This window comes from Schistocerca gregaria, chromosome 2, assembly GCF_023897955.1.
Source record: "Schistocerca gregaria isolate iqSchGreg1 chromosome 2, iqSchGreg1.2, whole genome shotgun sequence".
In the NCBI taxonomy this organism is placed as follows: domain Eukaryota; kingdom Metazoa; phylum Arthropoda; class Insecta; order Orthoptera; family Acrididae; genus Schistocerca; species Schistocerca gregaria.
In genome coordinates, this window is record NC_064921.1 from 254,691,257 (window position 1) to 254,709,283 (window position 18,027).

At 39.6% G+C, this 18,027-nt stretch overlaps 1 protein-coding gene across 2 annotated transcripts in view; it reads right to left on the reverse strand.

The window, feature by feature from the left end:
* The window catches only part of LOC126336804 (DNA excision repair protein ERCC-5 homolog), an 82,698-nt gene that overhangs the window by 18,050 nt on the left and 46,621 nt on the right, over positions 1-18,027 (reverse strand). For both annotated transcript variants that reach the window (XM_050000842.1, XM_050000841.1), the window contains exons 9-10: positions 13,198-13,411; positions 7,587-7,838 (exon numbers count right to left, since the gene is read on the reverse strand). In XM_050000842.1, the coding sequence (XP_049856799.1) occupies positions 7,587-7,838; positions 13,198-13,411 (466 nt within the window). The remainder of the gene's footprint in view (positions 1-7,586; positions 7,839-13,197; positions 13,412-18,027) is intronic.

Consider the following 18,027-nt stretch of genomic DNA (forward strand, 5'->3'; position numbering starts at 1 on the left):
ATGACAGCCAGTGCCATTAGTATACAGCACAAGCTTGTTAACATGATTTGAACAGTGACTTGCTGGTAGAGGAACACCACATAATGCTGTACAATGATCTGAGGTACATACTACTAGAAATTACAGTTAACTCAATTGAATTTTCATCCCATTTTGGGATTTAAATTGAATATGCGGTACTTACCCAATTATAAGACAAGGGTTTTTTTCCAAATTTGTCATTTGAAAAATACAGGGTCGTCTTATATTCATAAACTACTGCTGCTCAGTTCAACATTCTTACATTGTTTACTAGACTATATAGGATTAGCCTAACCTTTAGAGACGAAGCTTTGGCTATTCACGTCATGTGCAGATTTATTTTGCACAATTCAGAACGGCAGCACTCAGCAAACGATATTCACGTTCCAACTGGCTCAAGATTTTGCAATATGCCAAAAAATAACATGACATTGAATCACATGGCTTTGTGGAACTGATATGTGAGAAATTATGAATCAGCTAATACAATAGGCTATTGCTCTGATTAAAATTTGACAGTTTTGTGCAATGTAGGAGGAAATTTCTATCACACTACAAACTTCTGTTGCATTTACAACAAACGTTCTCATACATGTATGGATACTGTGTACAAACATTAATGATGCCTTTTAAATCAAAGTGACATACAAAAACGGAAGTGTTGAAGCCAGACCAATATTTTACTTGGTAATGAGCAATTACTTTGACTTATCAAGTGGATTGCAAATGAGAAATTCAGTCACTGTTCACATATTAAAATACTGGGTACAGATGTTACCTGCTTTTAATCAGTTTTAGAACATGATAGTGACATTCAATTGAAATAAGAAGAAAAATTAATCCAGAATTAAATGTCTAACAAAGGGAATAAATCACATAAAACAGCTGGTAACTGTTAAACGGGAATAAATTACAGTGGCAAGACCTGTTGCGGAGATGAGAAAAAGTTTGAGAACAGGACTGAATCAGAATTGCCATCTTTTATTTATGTATTAGATAGTGTTGTTATATATGACCTGAACATTAGAGTATGTTTCAGTCTGTTTTTCTGTGCTCAAGCTCAGTGCTGTAGAAGGGTTGGAAGAGGAACAGTGACACCAGCTTGACTGAGAGCTCACCTCAGTATAGTCATGAAATTAAATACGTAGTCAGAAAAAGACTTTTTGGCAGATGCTTTACGTCAATAAAACAGTTTGTATTTCTGATTACCCAGAAGATCTTAAAAATAATATTTTTCTCGAGGGGGCTCTCAAAAAATGGGGGGTTTGTCTTATATCCAGCATTATCTTATACTTATACTTATATATATGGTAGTCAAGGTATAGTGTCTAATGTCAGTTTGCACTTGCATATTATGCATATTCTCTATGCTTTATATACTACAAAGACACTGAAATAACGTCCTTTATCAAATAGATTTCAAGATCGAGATTCGTTTCATAATTACATTCAAATGGAAGACGAGATTTTTTCTAAGTTTCTCACCATCACTGAAAAGGCTATTTAAAGGCAAGATACAAACATAAACCAATCCATAAACACAGAGACAGGTGCATGTATTTTACAGAAAGTTTCAAAATAGCAGAACTTTCCAGTGAGTATGACTTGTGTTTACTTTCAGTACTATACTGTTAGCCACAATAAGATTTCTGGCCACTAGAAAAATATTCCTGTCATTGGCCTTTGGAACAAGAACTGAAGCAAATACATTACTGTCTTTTGAGAAAACACTTCTGTTAAAAGGATAAGAAAAACCCAGAGTGTCTTAGGCAAGAAAAGCTGGGAAGGGGGTGGGGGAATGGAAGATGGGAGGCCTCTTATCTTGTTCTAAACAACTCAAGAGTCCATGACACTACTAATTGTGCTACAACTTCGACATGACAATCTAACAATTGCACCTCCGTACATGGCCTACAATGTCTAAAGACTTTACCTACAAACGTCATTACTTCATATTTAATATGCAAATTTATCTGAAAGACAAGCTTTTGATAGATCACCATTGTGCGATCACATTTGAATGGTATGCTTTTGTAGCACACAAGTTATAACACTAAAAACATCAACTCCAGGATGCCCTCATCTACTGAGATGTAGTATCCCATCATATTATTATAACAAATCATAGCTAAAATGACACATTGTTGAGAGGTGCTCAATTTTGTGGTGGTTTGAAACAGCTCATACTCACACCACACACTCTATAAGGAAAACAAAAATCAAATATGAAATTTAACACCGTACTATATGATGGCTCCTATGTTCTGCTTGTAATGTAAAATGATGTCACATTTCATTGGCCATGATCCTCCCCATGAGGCAAAAATCTGACATGCCAAATTCTTCATTTCATGCTTCGCAGTGCAGTGAAGCATGGAATTCCATGCTGTTATATCCTCCCATGAACCATGGACCTTGCCGTTGGTGGGGAGGCTTGCGTGCCTCAGCGATACAGATGGCCGTACCGTAGGTGCAACCACAACGGAGGGGTATCTGTTGAGAGGCCAGACAAACGTGTGGTTCCTGAAGAGGGGCAGCAGCCTTTTCAGTAGTTGCAGGGGCAACAGTCTGGATGATTGACTGATCTGGCCTTGCAACATTAACCAAAACGGCCTTGCTGTGCTGGTACTGCGAACGGCTGAAAGCAAGGGGAAACTACAGCCGTAATTTTTCCCGAGGACATGCAGCTTTACTGTATGATTAATTGATGATGGCATCCTCTTGGGTAAAATATTCCGGAGGTAAAATAGTCCCCCATTCGGATCTCCGGGCGGGGACTACTCAGGAGGATGTCGTTATCAGGAGAAAGAAAACTGCCGTTCTACGGATCGGAGCGTGGAATGTCAGATCCCTTAATCGGGCAGGTAGGTTAGAAAATTTAAAAAGGGAAATGGATAGGTTAAAGTTAGATATAGTGGGAATTAGTGAAGTTCGGTGGCAGGAGGAACAAGACTTCTGGTCAGGTGACTACAGGGTTATAAACACAAAATCAAATAGGGGTAATGCAGGAGTAGGTTTAATAATGAATAGGAAAATAGGAATGCGGGTAAGCTACTACGAACAGCATAGTGAACGCATTATTGTGGCCAAGATAGATACGAAGCCCACACCTACTACAGTAGTACAAGTTTATATGCCAACTAGCTCTGCAGATGATGAAGAAATTGAAGAAATGTAGGATGAAATAAAAGAAATCATTCAGATAGTGAAGGGAGACGAAAATTTAATAGTAATGGGTGACTGGAATTCGAGTGTAGGAAAAGGGAGAGAAGGAAACATAGTAGGTGAATATGGATTGGGGCTAAGAAATGAAAGAGGAAGCCGCCTAGTAGAATTTTGCACAGAGCACAACTTAATCATAGCTAACACTTGGTTTAAGAATCATGAAAGAAGGTTGTATACGTGGAAGAATCCTGGAGATACTAAAAGGTATCAGATAGATTATATAAAGGTAAGACAGAGATTTAGGAACCAGGTTTTAAGTTGTAAGACATTTCCAGGGGCAGATGTGGACTCTGACCACAATCTATTGGTTATGACCTGTAGAGTAAAACTGAAGAAACTGCAAAAATGTGGGAAATTAAGGAGATGGGACCTGGATAAACTGAAAGAACCAGAGGTTGTACAGAGTTTCAAAAAGAGCATAAGGGAACAATTGACAGGAATAGGGGAAAGAAATACAGTAGAAGAAGAATGGGTAGCTCTGAGGGATGTAGTAGTGAAGGCAGCAGAGGATAAAGTAGGTACAAAGACGAGGGCTGCTAGAAATCCTTGGGTAACAGAAGAAATATTGAATTTAATTGATGAAAGGAGAAAATATAAAAATGCAGTAAATGAAGCAGGCAAAAAGGAATACAAACGTCTCAAAAATGAGATCGACAGGAAGTGCAAAATGGCTAAACAGGGATGGCTAGAGGACAAATGTAAGGATGTAGAAGCTTATCTCACTAGGGGTAAGATAGATACTGCCTACAGGAAAATTAAAGAGACCTTTGGAGAGAAGAGAACCACGTGTATGAATATCAAGAGCTCAGATGGCAGCCCAGTTCTAAGCAAAGAAGGGAAGGCAGAAAGGTGGAAGGAGTATATAGAAGGTTTATACAAGAGCGATGTACTTGAGGACAATATTATGGAAATAGAAGAGGATGTAGATGAAGACGAAATGGGAGATACGATACTGCGTGAAGAGTTTGACAGAGCACTGAAAGACCTGAGTCGAAACAAGGCCCCCGGAGTAGACAACATTCCATTAGAACTACTTACGGCCTTGGGAGAGCCAGTCATGACAAAACTCTACCAGCTGGTGAGCAAGATGTATGAGACAGGCGAAATACCCTCAGACTTCAAGAAGAATATAATAATTCCAATCCCAAAGAAAGCAGGTGCTGACAGATGTGAAAATTACCGAACTATCAGTTTAATAAGCCACGGCTGCAAAATACTAACGCGAATTCTTTACAGACGAATGGAAAAACTGGTAGATGCAGACCTCGGGGAGGATCAGTTTGGATTCCGTCGAAATGTTGGAACACGAGAGGCAATACTGACCTTACGACTTATCTTAGAAGAAAGATTAAGAAAAGGCAAACCTACGTTTCTAGCATTTGTAGACTTAGAGAAAGCTTTTGACAATGTTGACTGGAATACTCTTTTTCAAATTCTAAAGGTGGCAGGGGTAAAATACAGGGAGCGAAAGGCTATTTATAATTTGTACAGAAACCAGATGACAGTAATAAGAGTCGAGGGGCATGAAAGGGAAGCAGTGGTTGGGAAAGGAGTGAGACAGGGTTGTAGCCTCTCCCCGATGTTATTCAATCTGTATATTGAGCAAGCAGTAAAGGAAACAAAAGAAAAATTTGGAGTAGGTATTAAAATTCATGGAGACGAAGTAAAAACTTTGAGGTTCGCTGATGACATTGTAATTCTGTCAGAGACGGCAAAGGACTTGGAAGAGCAGTTGAACGAAATGGACAGTGTCTTGAAAGGAGGATATAAGATGAACATTAACAAAAACAAAACGAGGATAATGGAATGTAGTTCAATTAAATCGGGTGATGCTGAGGGAATTAGATTAGGAAATGAGACACTTAAAGTAGTAAAGGAGTTTTGCTATTTAGGAAGTAAAATAACTGATGATGGTCGAAATAGAGAGGATATAAAATGTAGACTGGCAATGGCAAGGAAAGCGTTTCTGAAGAAGAGCAATTTGTTAACATCGAATATAGATTTATGTATCAGGAAGTCGTTTCTGAAAGTATTTGTTTGGAGTGTAGCCATGTATGGAAGTGAAACATGGACGATAACTAGTTTGGACAAGAAGAGAATAGAAGCTTTCGAAATGTGGTGCTACAGAAGAATACTGAAGATAAGGTGGATAGATCACGTAACTAATGAGGAGGTATTGAATAGGATTGGGGAGAAGAGAAGTTTGTGGCACAACTTGACTAGAAGAAGGGATCGGTTGGTAGGACATGTTTTGAGGCAACAAGGGATCACAAATTTAGCATTGGAGGGCAGCGTGGAGGGTAAAAATCGTAGAGGGAGACCGAGAGATGAGTACACTAAGCAGATTCAGAAGGATGTAGGTTGCAGTAGGTACTGGGAGATGAAGCAGCTTGCACAGGATAGAGTAGCATGGAGAGCTGCATCAAACCAGTCTCAGGACTGAAGACAATAACAACAACATATCCTCAGATCCACACCCATGTGTGTTTTCATGTCCCATGACAGAACGGCTGAAGGGGACACATTCTGCTCCCAACTACCAGTAACCGCACCCTCTGTGACCGTCCAGAGCATGCAATCCTAGAGGCTTCCCTTGAAACACAGAAAGCGACTGCATCTGGCTCAGGATCTTCATCACACAAAGACAGTACCTGAAACCTGTTCATCAGGCAAACCAGGGAGGCCCTTCAATCAGCCCTTCAGAAAGTCTTTCGCTGGCTGCCACACCTTGAAGCAACCTTCCATGTGATCATGGATGAGAGGCCAATCTCACTGGCGGCCACAGCGAACTGATCATAGGACACAAGGGACATGCTCAATGTCCCTTGAATCTCCACATATGGTCCTCACAGTGATTCCTATTAGCAACAGTCTCAAGTTGCATGATGGAAGCCAGCACTGCTTGGAGCTGGAAGCGAAGGGTCAAAAAGACAGCGGAAATATATACTAAACATTTATTAAATCGTGGAACTGTGTCCAATAAATACACAAACATGCATAAACTTTCATAATTGAATCTAAAGAGCATACAGGAAAATCAAAATACATTGCTTCTTATTAGAAGCCGTGTCAACTCTCAAACAAAATGGTGTGCCTGCTGCACTGCCGGAGGGACAGAAACTACCACCTATCCATTGGCTTAAACCTACACCTTGCCTCTGTGCTCTGGAAAAGCTGTCGTCAATTGACTGATTGCAGCTCCTCATAGTGCAAAATGTTTACAAATTGTAAACACACACACTGACCCTTGATTTTACACTTATTGACTGTTCATGCACACACTGCACATATGACAATCATCCACAAGCTATCTGGTCACTCATAATCTGAGCAAAATAGCACCTTTCAGATTTTAGGAGGGCAGATATGAATGCCGCTTCAGAAGATGCAACAAATTTTCAACGTGGTTACATACACGATAACTTTTTAAAGCAGCAAAGGCACAGAGAAGTTGTGTCATAATCCTGATAATCAGAGGGAAAAACAGTAGTAATCAGAACCCAGGAGACATGCCATTTGTACAGTGTAACTCGCTGTGCTTCTCCTTGTGTACAATAATGCTATTAAGATATAGTACACAGCAGAGGGAGATGAACGGTAAAGCACTGCAAACTGTGATACTCAGAATACTGCAGTAGCATACTTCTCTTCAACCAAAATAATATGATGAAGTTACTCTCAACAGATTTTAAATAGCACACCGCCCTTTGACACATGACTGCTTCTTCTGACGAGATGACCACTAATGTGGTACTCTTGTGATACTACTACTCTCTGAAAAATATTTTCAATGGAATTCGCTTAATACACCTGAAAATTTGCCTCTTGTCTTGAGACATATTTAATTTGTATAGGAAACTGTATTTTCAATTTGTTCTCCAAATCCAGGGCTGAAAATAACTTTTTTTCTATCATCCAGCATTTGTGTGTGCTAGTCTTACTCCCTAGTTCCCAATTGTCCTTTCTTCTATACAAAGTAACTGTTCAGAAGTTATGAAAGAATGAGATTTGGCCAGCTGCTATTACTCTTCTGCTTAGAATATTGTGAAGAGCTACAAAGCTTTTTAATGTATATGTAAGTGAAAGCACCATAACCAATGACTGTTTAAAAATACAACATATTCTGAAAGATATATATGAAATTGTCAAAGCAATCTTCTATCACCCACATACTTTTTCTCTTGTCTACTTTTGTGACAATGAAGCTAGTCATTTATCTTCACGAGACATGTAAGCCAGAAAAGCTAATATGATGTAAGTACACTTTTAAATTCATACATTTTTGACTAAATTTTCTCCAGATGTGCTACAGACTGAACAATCTTATGAGGAAAACAAACCTTCACTTAGTTTAATGTCCCTTAGCTTATGTCTGAGTGCTGATCTCCCACCAGGTCCAGCAGCTTTTCCTGTGATAAGCCATTCACGAAACTTTCTCAATCCCCTGGTGATTGCTTCTACAGAATCTTCATTTCCACAAGGAAAGGCTGAAATTATCTCCAATGCCGTTACAGGGCCAATGCCTGATAATCCAGTAGTGTAATCACTACCAACCAGCAAAGCCAGTACTATAAGCTGCCTGCGTGTCAATCCTGTGAAATAAAATACAAGAATGACTGTTACAAGGATAAAGCTATTGCAATCGTTTACTTATATTTTTATTCTTTTCACTGACACAGAATCTGTGGACACAATGCATTAAAACATATCAGGTGTCGCATGAATGTAAATGGGGCATTTCACTATTTCACTTATATTAATTAATGATCTCACTGTACAAAGAACAATGGGAGCACAGACGGAACATTAAGAACCAGAAAGTAAACATTTCCCATTATCATTTCAGGTCACTACTACAACAAGCAGTCCCTGAAGAAATGATAGATCAATAGATCACACACTGCTTTCCATTGTTGCTCTCTCTCTCTCTCTCTCTCTCTCTCTCTCACACACACACACACACACACACACACACACACCTGTAACTTTGCTGGACGTACCAATGGAAGACATGGAGCTATCGATCTAGACAATGATGCTACATTTACAGACTCTGTCAGATAATGCACTGTACAGCTCTTGCCATTGTGCAAGTCGTCTATGCCTGTGTATGAGGTGGCTAGACTGATTCAGCACCTGTTGACTGGTATACTTTATCAGCCAAGGAGCTAACTAACTACTGTGATGGTTTCCATCATTCCCTATCAATGTCACCTATCTTCTGACAACCTCCCTGTAGTCGGTTGTGTGAATTCTTTTATAAAAAGATGAGGACACTTGTTTTATTTTACTGTGGCCTTATTTGCTTCTGTTGCATGTTACTGGGTACTTATGCTAGTGTAGTGAATTACTGTTGTCTTAAGAGAATGAGTCACAAAATATACATTGTGCATTTCTTACATAAAACTGATGCAAACACGCTCTGAAAGATGATTCAACTGCTCTTTCAGAGTAGGTCAAGACAATATGTTGCTACAGAGCACTTAGTTTATATTCTGCAACAGATGACTCGTGTAAGACCCCAGTTAACCCAAATGTCTTCAGTCAAAACTGCTGTGCACATAGGAAAATCTTTATTGTGCCAGAGGACAATGGATATGAGTTGCCTGGTCAGATGAACAATGGCTCCTGTCACTTTACACTGGTGGTGATGTGAGTATGCACTGTCTTCAAGAATGGCCACTCAAAACACATTCTTGGCAATGTACATAGGCTATCAGCAGTAATGACATTAAATTACATTAGGTTAGCCATAGTTCAAGGATTCCACAAAGAGGGGTATGTAGTGATCAATGCCTCCATCAAATGTGTCTGGTGCAAACTTCTCATAAACTCTCAAGATCAAATGACGTTTGTCGTGAAACTCTCAATGAATTAGTAAAGGCAACCAATATTTATTAAATGCAGCACAGAAATTTACATTTTAATCAAGTGTAATACAAGACATTTGTTTAAAGCTATTAATAGTATAATATTACAGTGCTAATGTAAATGATGTTAAAATAAATAAATTATTGGGTTTTTGAATTCCCATGAAGATAATCTTCCATGGAGTATAAGGATATGTCTAATGGAAAATTTCTCAATTTTCTCATTAACATTTTCTGTTAGGCTACTTCTTCAACTCCACTGAAGAGGATCTTCACAGGAACTCCAAAATCTAATTTAGTGCTTAAAATGTCAACAAAAATAATGAGTCTTTCAAGATATAATTAACTGGATAGATAAAAGAATCTACTTACCAAGTGACAACAAGGTATTACAGTATGCTAGCTTTCAGAACTAGTGGTTCCTTTTCCTGGCAGAAGGCTTGAAGGGGAATGAAGAAGGATGAAGGAAAAGGTCTGGTGAGATTTAGGAAAAAGGGTAGAGTCCCGAAAAGTCACCCAGAACCATGGGTCATGGGAGACGTACGGCATGGGATGAGAAAGAAAGACTGGTTATTGGGAACAGCAATGGACAAGATTTGAAAATCTGAGTGTTTACAGGTGAATGACACGGTAATATGCAAGACAGAGATTACTACTAAAACATGGTGCAAGAATTAACAAGAGCAAAAGGCAAAGTGAATTGTATGTGAAAAAGGTGGGAGGGGGATGGCAAGAAATTGACAGGTCAGAACCATGTGGAACCATTGTGAATAATAGTTAGACAGTAATCGACACATTTCCTCGAAAGTGAGTGCAACCAAGTTTGAGAGGGGAGCCAACTTCTTAAATAAAATAAAAAATGTCTCTGAGGAAGTGACCTTCAGAGAGCATCATCAGAAACACAAAAAGGCGCCAAGTGCTGTTTCGGCTGATGCAAATACATGTCTCAATACTCCTTCGTATTGTTAAATGGCAGAAATGTGGGTGGGCAGGAGTCTGTCTGGGAGGTGACCACAGTTTGGATGGGTTGGGAACCTTGCACCTGTGTTTGTTCCGACAGAAGCTGAATTTCCTAATGCGAAAGGTCCATTTACTGTTAGAACTGCTGTTTCAATTGCTGCTCCAGGAGCAGCTGTTACTGTTGCACAAGTTTTGTGCCCATAATGCACTGCTAGCCTTTTACCTCCTCACCAATTCTAGTAACTAGAATTGAGTATGACTGTAGCACACCAGCCAACAGGCCGATGAGGAATCACCAGTATGACACAGACACACAGAACAGGAACAACTGACAACAAAGATCACACAGCGAAATGTCCAGACCAGAGAGCAAAACAAAATTGGATATCATGATGCAGCAACTATCAGTGCCCAGAGCAATGACGAATACATAAATGATCACGAGCGCTGTCAGAACACGACTGCAGTCTGAGCCCCAGCGCTGCCGGCTTTATAGGACCATCATGAGTGCTGACAGGCTGGTGTGGTGGGCATGGTCTGGGCACAGCACTATGGCAGTGACAGCAGCACTTGGGATACCAGATGAAACTCGCCTCACGATTATCCTACAAATCCCTCAGCATGGAAACCAACCTCCACATCTGCAGAAAGGACATCAATCCAGCATTTAAAAACTGATCCCACAACACTAATCCTTACACTATTAATTTTTACATACTTCCTGAAGTCCACGAACCTAAGCAAACAGAGCACTCCACTGTGGTCGGTTACTGGGCCTCCATTGAGAGAACCTCTGCTCTTGTGGACCTTCAGCCTGTTACCTGTAGCCTATCCCTAGATATAAAAGACAACCAACAATTTCCTCCACCAATTCTCCTCAGTTCCTGTTCCTTTACCACACAGTTCACTGCTCATCACTATTGATGCCCCCTCCCTCTACACTAACATCCCCAATGCCCATGGCCTTGCAGCTATTGAACACTACCTTTCCCTACGCCAAATTGATTCCAAATCTACAATCTCCTTCCTGGTCACCATGGCCAACTGTATGCTCACCCATAATTACTTCTCCTCTGATGGAATTAGCGACAAACAAACAGGTGGTACAGAAATGGTCACCCACATGGCACCATCCTAAGCAAACCTATTCATGGGCCATTTAGAGGTTATCTTTTCTAACCATCTAGAATCCTAAATACGTCATGTGGTTTACAATCATCTATGACATCTTGATGATCTGGACCAGGGTTGGGGTTACCCACATTTCTCCAGAACATCACCACCTTCTTCCTCATTTGCTTCACCTCACCTTCCTCAACCCAACTTCCTTGATGTTGACCTCCACTTCAAGGATGGCTACATCAGTACCCCAACCACGTCAAACCTACCAATAATACCTCCACCTCAACAGGTGGCACCCATTCCATACCAGGAAGACTTTCCCTCCCAGTGTAGATATCCACGGTCGTTGCATCTGTAGAGACAAACAGCCCTCTCCAAATAGGTCAAGGGTCTCACTGAGGCCTTCACATACCAAAATTACCTTCGCAACATCGTCCTGAAACATATCTCCTGTGCCTTGTTTCTACAGTCACCTACCACCTCCCACATAACAATCATCTGACCACAACAGAGCACTTGTGACTTAGTACCCTGCACCCCACTACAGTATCTCCACACTGCACCTAGCAGCCCTATTCTGTCCACACCACAACACCGCAAGCTCCCACAGACAGTACAGCATCTTTCCTCACCCCTAACACGCATCCCTCCACCTCCCTGCCCATGCCTCCTCTTTTGTCCCCACCACCGACCCCAACAAAATGCTGCTGACATCAGATGCACTGGCAGTCTCAGTCAGGTTCCACCACCAAGGCAGTGCCTCTGTGTGTGTGTGTGTGTGTGTGTGTGTGTGTGTGTGTGTGTGGTGGGGGGGGGGGGGGGGGGGGGGTGCACGCATGCATGCTTTGTGTGTGAATCTGTCATCTGTCCAAATCTCATTTATATTAGCAGTCATATTCACTGGCCTGTCTGGGACTCAATGCCTCCTCTATGTGGTGAGTAGCATTATCTTTTCCATATTGTTGTTATTCCATTCTGGACTTCCTATTGTCAGACTTATGTGTAGCTGTGTCCAGGCATCTTGTACCATCTCTCTCTGTTCATATGGAATTGAAGCCATATCCTTGCAATAGCCACAGAAGCAAAACATAGTGAGTTGTAGTATATTACTTGATCCATCTTTGGAAACTGGTTCCTGAAACTTTGCAAATACATTTTCTCTAATTAGTTGCAGAGTTAAATGTTACTGTCTCATGAAAAAATTGGCAGCAACCAAGTTATAAGGCTTCACTCGCTGATACACTATGCACAGATTTGCAATTTAATCCAAACCACTGGTGGTGGGCTTGGTATTAAGGAACTATAAACAATAAACTCACTTGTCTCATTGGTCTTTTGGTGATGAAATTTTCTTCCACTGCTCAAATGTAATCTACTACCAACTCAAGTATTTGTGTAAATACATGGTCACATCTACTATGTAGCAAGATAACTTCAATTGATGACTGCTGAAAGCCATAGTAAGTTTGAAATGTACTGAGACTGTTACTTGGCTGAGAGTTTATATATTACTTCTATCTCACACACCATCATCAGCATTTAAGAAATTTTGTCCTTTTAGGTTCCCATGTGGTATGCAGGTGGCTTTTCAATATATATTTACTACAAATTGTTTATTTCCTATTACCTTAAGAGAGTCAACATTTCCCAGTTACCACCTTTACATTTCATACAAGCATAGTTTATTATGAATGACCAAGGGTCCTGAGTTACTGGTAAAAGGGTGAGAGAAGATATCAGAAGTGTCATATTTATGCCATGTTATCAGGGAAAGGCACAGAATATCTAATTAGAACAACCTATAAAATATCATGTCCCATCCTGTCTATAATTTCTGCTTCACACAGCTGAACATACTGCTGAACTTTTCATGATTTAGCTGTTCCCAGATCATGCATAGTCAAAGCAAAATAGAAGTTTTAAATTGTTCACCCTGAGAATTAATTATACTTTTATTCAATCACTGCAAATTATCAGTACAAAAGCAATAGAAACTCACTGAAATATCGTTGAATTTCAGCTGCCTTGAATTGCAGAACATGCTTTTTCTGGTTGAAGAAATTTTTGTAAACATTCTGTCCACCAAAAAGCCAAATATCACTGTCATCTGTTATTGTTCCATCTGTCAATGAAACAGCATCTAGAAATGCGCACTGTGCTTCTGCTTCCATTGGTGCAATAACATATGGTATACCAAAAAGCTGTAGTAGTTCCTATCAAAATAAAGATATGTTAAATAGCCCATATGGCATTATAAAGTTTTTATATGCCATTACAAAATTAAATGAGATATCAACATAGCAAAATAAAAAAACTTCAAAAATAAGAAGAATAGAAGAATAAGTCATTCTCTTGGAACTACATTTTCTTTCTTTCTTTCTTTTCTCAGCACAAGAAACAGGAATTCTAATGCAAGAATGTTAGTTTAACTTAAAAAACAATAGTATTGAGCAGGTACCATGTAATTAAAACATTAATGTACATTCATAATGTGCTACTTTTATGTATAAAAAAAAGGTGACAGCATTACATCACATCATCATCAGTACATTACTATTTTAATAATTCATAACCTAAAGTACCCACTGGATCTGATGCATGAAATGACAGTCACATAAATAAGACTACAGAGCTATAGAGGAAATTAACTGCACAAGCCACTTCAATGAAGTGATCCTGTAAACATAGTTCTTACAAATTGTTGCACTTTTTACTGAAGAACTTCCATGTACAGACACCGGCTCTCTCTCTCTCTCTTTCTCTTTCTCTTTCACACACACACACACACACACACACACACACACACACACACTTCTTTCTAACAATAATAAAATGGACTTTTGTGGGTCCTCCTTGATGTAAATTCTTTGTTATTACCCACAAACTAGTTTCAGCAATAACTAGCTATGAACAGTGTTTCTTTATTGATTTATTATTTCTATTCACAGCTACTTCATCAAAGCTTTATCTGACTTTTTGTTCCAATTTATATTACTGATTTATATATTTCACTGATAGCTGAAATTTGGATTTAGAGCAAGTGGAAACAAGACACTGCTATACATAGCATCTGTAATAACCAAGTTTAAGTGGGATGCACATAACAGGTTGAATTGGACAAACAGCTGTAACTGTTTGTACTGAGACTGTGTAAAACTGAAGCACATGCAAATTCAATGATGACAGGAAGAAGGGGATGAATGAATGAATGAATGAATAAACAAATAAAAATGCATTACTAATAACAAATTTGACAAACAGTGTTAAGGTTCAGTATGGTCAATAAGAAAGTAGTATGATGTTGGTTGCACTAATGCAACTCAGCACAGTGCAGGCTGATGTGACAGAGTGCACAGCTGTTGTACACAGAATCAACAGCAGTCACCATACTAATGAGTTACAAGTGAGTGGATGTGCAGCTAAGTTTGTATGCAATCAAGCCCAGCCATAATTAACTGCACATTATGTCATGCAGCTTTCCCAACATCCAACGAACAACTTCAAAAGAAACAGAGGTGCTATAGTTGCTTTAGGTTGCGATACATTTTCCCATATGTTGCTTCTAATTCATGGTGCCAAATTTGTCTGAACCCTCTCATTAAGGATACGCTACCTGCTGCTTCCTACTTGAACTTATCCATAATATGTTGTAAAGTAGAACCAGTTCTTCCATTAAACTCTCCAATACATCTCGAATATTTTCAAAAAGTCACTGTACCATGTCAGGTTGTGCAAAGGTTGTACATTTTTCCATAAGTTTAATAAACACAACAGACACCCATAATGGACTTTAGTCATCAATAATATATTCTCCTTCCTGCCAATACTGGAGTAACTTTGTGATTCTATGACTTTAGAAATCACATGGTCTCGAAGTGAAGAACTCATCAAGCCATGTATGGAGTGCTTTTCATCCAGAAAGGAAGTTTCTTGGAGGTTATTCAACAGATATGAGAAAGGGTGAAAATCTGAGGGTGCTAGATCAGATGAGATGGGTGTGGAATGACTTCCCAATTCAATTCTTGTATAGGGCTTTTTGTCAGACTAGAAGAATGCGGGCAGGTGTTAACATGGACTAGCATCACTTGACGCAATCCTCCTGGTCGTTGTTCTCTTCGGCTGCATCTGCAAAGTGCTTCAGCTGTTGACAATAAATGTGAGCAGTGATGGCTATGCCTTGGGGAAGCAATTTGTAGTACACTGCACAGTTGCTATTCCACCAGGTGCATAACACTATCTTTTATGGATGCATGCAGGTCTTTGTGCGGGGAATTGCTGTTTTGTTTGGGCTCAACCATTCCTTTCTTTTCCTTATGTTACCACAAAGACACCTTTCTTGCCACCAGTAGTGATACAGAATAGGAATGGTTGTGTTGTTCATGCGCCTATTGATGACGAATAAGTAGAGATGCATATATGGGACAAATTCTAGTGTCAGATTCCACTCATCGGCTTTGAACAATGACATCATACCTAAGGCAAAGGTGATACGTATAGGCAGTCTATGAAAGCAAGACTCATACTCATAAACAAACAAATATAGCATGCAGTAAAATTACAATCACATTTCACACAGTTATTTACTTAGTCATGAAGTAAGTTATTTACTTAGTCATGAAGTGTATCAAAACGAATTGAAATTGACGATAATGAAAATAATTAAGAACAAGAATTTAAAAAAAAAATTTCTCATCTGATAAGAATTATTCTCGCAATTTATGACAGTAGAAAAGCACAGAGAACCTTTAAACTGCATTGCAGTAAAGCACATGGTGAAGTCATACTAATATAAAAGAGCATTAATCTTACTGTTAATTACTGAATGTAATGGGAGAAGCGCATAAAAGTAAGGATTTTGGGCAGGGAGAAACTAAAAGTAACAGAACAAAACGAAAATGAAATGAATTACAACAAATATGAAACAGTAGCATTAAATATGGAAAAACTGACACACTAAATTTTAAAAGAAAAGCCAGTACACAATTAACGAAAATCCACAAAAAATTACGAATATTGGAATCAAATCCAGCTGTTCCATGATTCACATGTAAATTATTTTTGCAAGAGTTGAAACATAACAGCATTTAAACATTTGTAATTGCTCTCTTCTGCCTTCTTTATAGTTCAATTCTAATAACTGATTCCAATATTAGTAACTCTTTTACAATAGTTCAGAGAGCAATTACAAGTTCAGAAATCCTATTAGCCTACATTTTAGTATACACACCTGCTGAAAAAATGATCTAATTATTGAATCATCGAGTGGCTGGAATCGGTAACTAGAACTGACTTATACAGGGTGTTACAAAAAGGTACGGCCAACTTTCAGGAAACATTCCTCACACACAAAGAAAGAAAATATGTTATGTGGACATGTGTCCAGAAACGCTTACTTCCCATGTTAGAGCTCATTTTATTACTTCTCTTCAAATCACAATAATCATGGAATGAAAACACACAGCAACAGAATGTACCAGCATGACTTCAAACACTTTGTTACAGGAAATGTTCAAAATGTCCTCCGTTAGCGAGGATACATGCGTCCATCATCAGTCGCATGGAATCCCTGATGCGCTGATGCAGCCCTGGAGAATGGCGTATTGTATCACAGCCGTCCACAATACGAGCACGAAGAGTCTCTACATTTGGTACCGGGGTTGCGTAGACATTAGCTTTCAAATGCCCCCATAAATGAAAGTCAAGAGGGTTGAGGTCAGGAGAACGTGGTGGCCATGGAATTGGTCCGCCTCTACCAATCCATCGGTCACCAAATCTGTTGTTGAAAGGCGTACAAACACTTCGACTGAAATGTGCAAGAGCTCCATCGTGCATGAACCACATGTTGTGTCGTACTTGTAAAGGCACATGTTCTTGCAGCACAGGTAGAGTATCCCGTATTAAATCATGATAACGTGCTCCATTGAGCATAGGTGGAAGAACATGGGGCCCAATCAAGACATCACCAACAATGCCTGCCCAAACGTTCACAGAAAATCTGTGTTGATGACGTGATTGCACAATTGTGTGCGGATTCTCGTCAGCCCACACATGTTGATTGAGAAAATTTACAATTTGATCACGTTGGAATGAAGCCTCATCTGTAAAGAGAACATTTGCACTGAAATGAGGATTGACACATTGTTGGATGAACCATTCGCAGAAGTGTACCCATGGAGGCCAATCAGCTGCCGATAGTGCCTGCACACGCTGTAAGTGGTACGGAAACAACTGGTTCTCCCGTAGCACTCTCCATACAGTGACGTGGTCAACGTTACCTTCTACAGCAGCAACTTCTCTGACGCTGACATTAGGGTTATCGTCAACTGCACGAACAATTACCTTGTCGTTCTAGGTCTTCCCCAGTCGCGAGTCATAGGCTGGAATGTTCTGTGCTCCGTAAGACGCCGATCAATTGCTTCAAACGTCTTCCTGTCAGGACACCTTCATTCTTGAAATCTGTCTCGATACAAACATACCGCGCCATGGCTATTGCCCCGTGCTAATCCATACATCAAATGGGCATCTGCCAACTCCGCATTTGTAAACATTGCACGACTGCAAAACCACATTCGTGATTAACACTAACATGTTGATGCTATGTACTGATGTGCTTGATGCTAGTACTGTAGAGCAATGAGTCGCATGTCAACACAAGCACTGAAGTCAACATTACCTTCCTTCAACTGGGCCAACTGGTGGTGAATCGAGGAAGTACAGTACATACTGACTAAACTAAAATGAGCTCTAACATGGAAATTAAGCATTTCCGGACACATGTCCACATAACATCTTTTCTTTATTTGTGTGTGAGGAATGTTTCCTGAAAGTT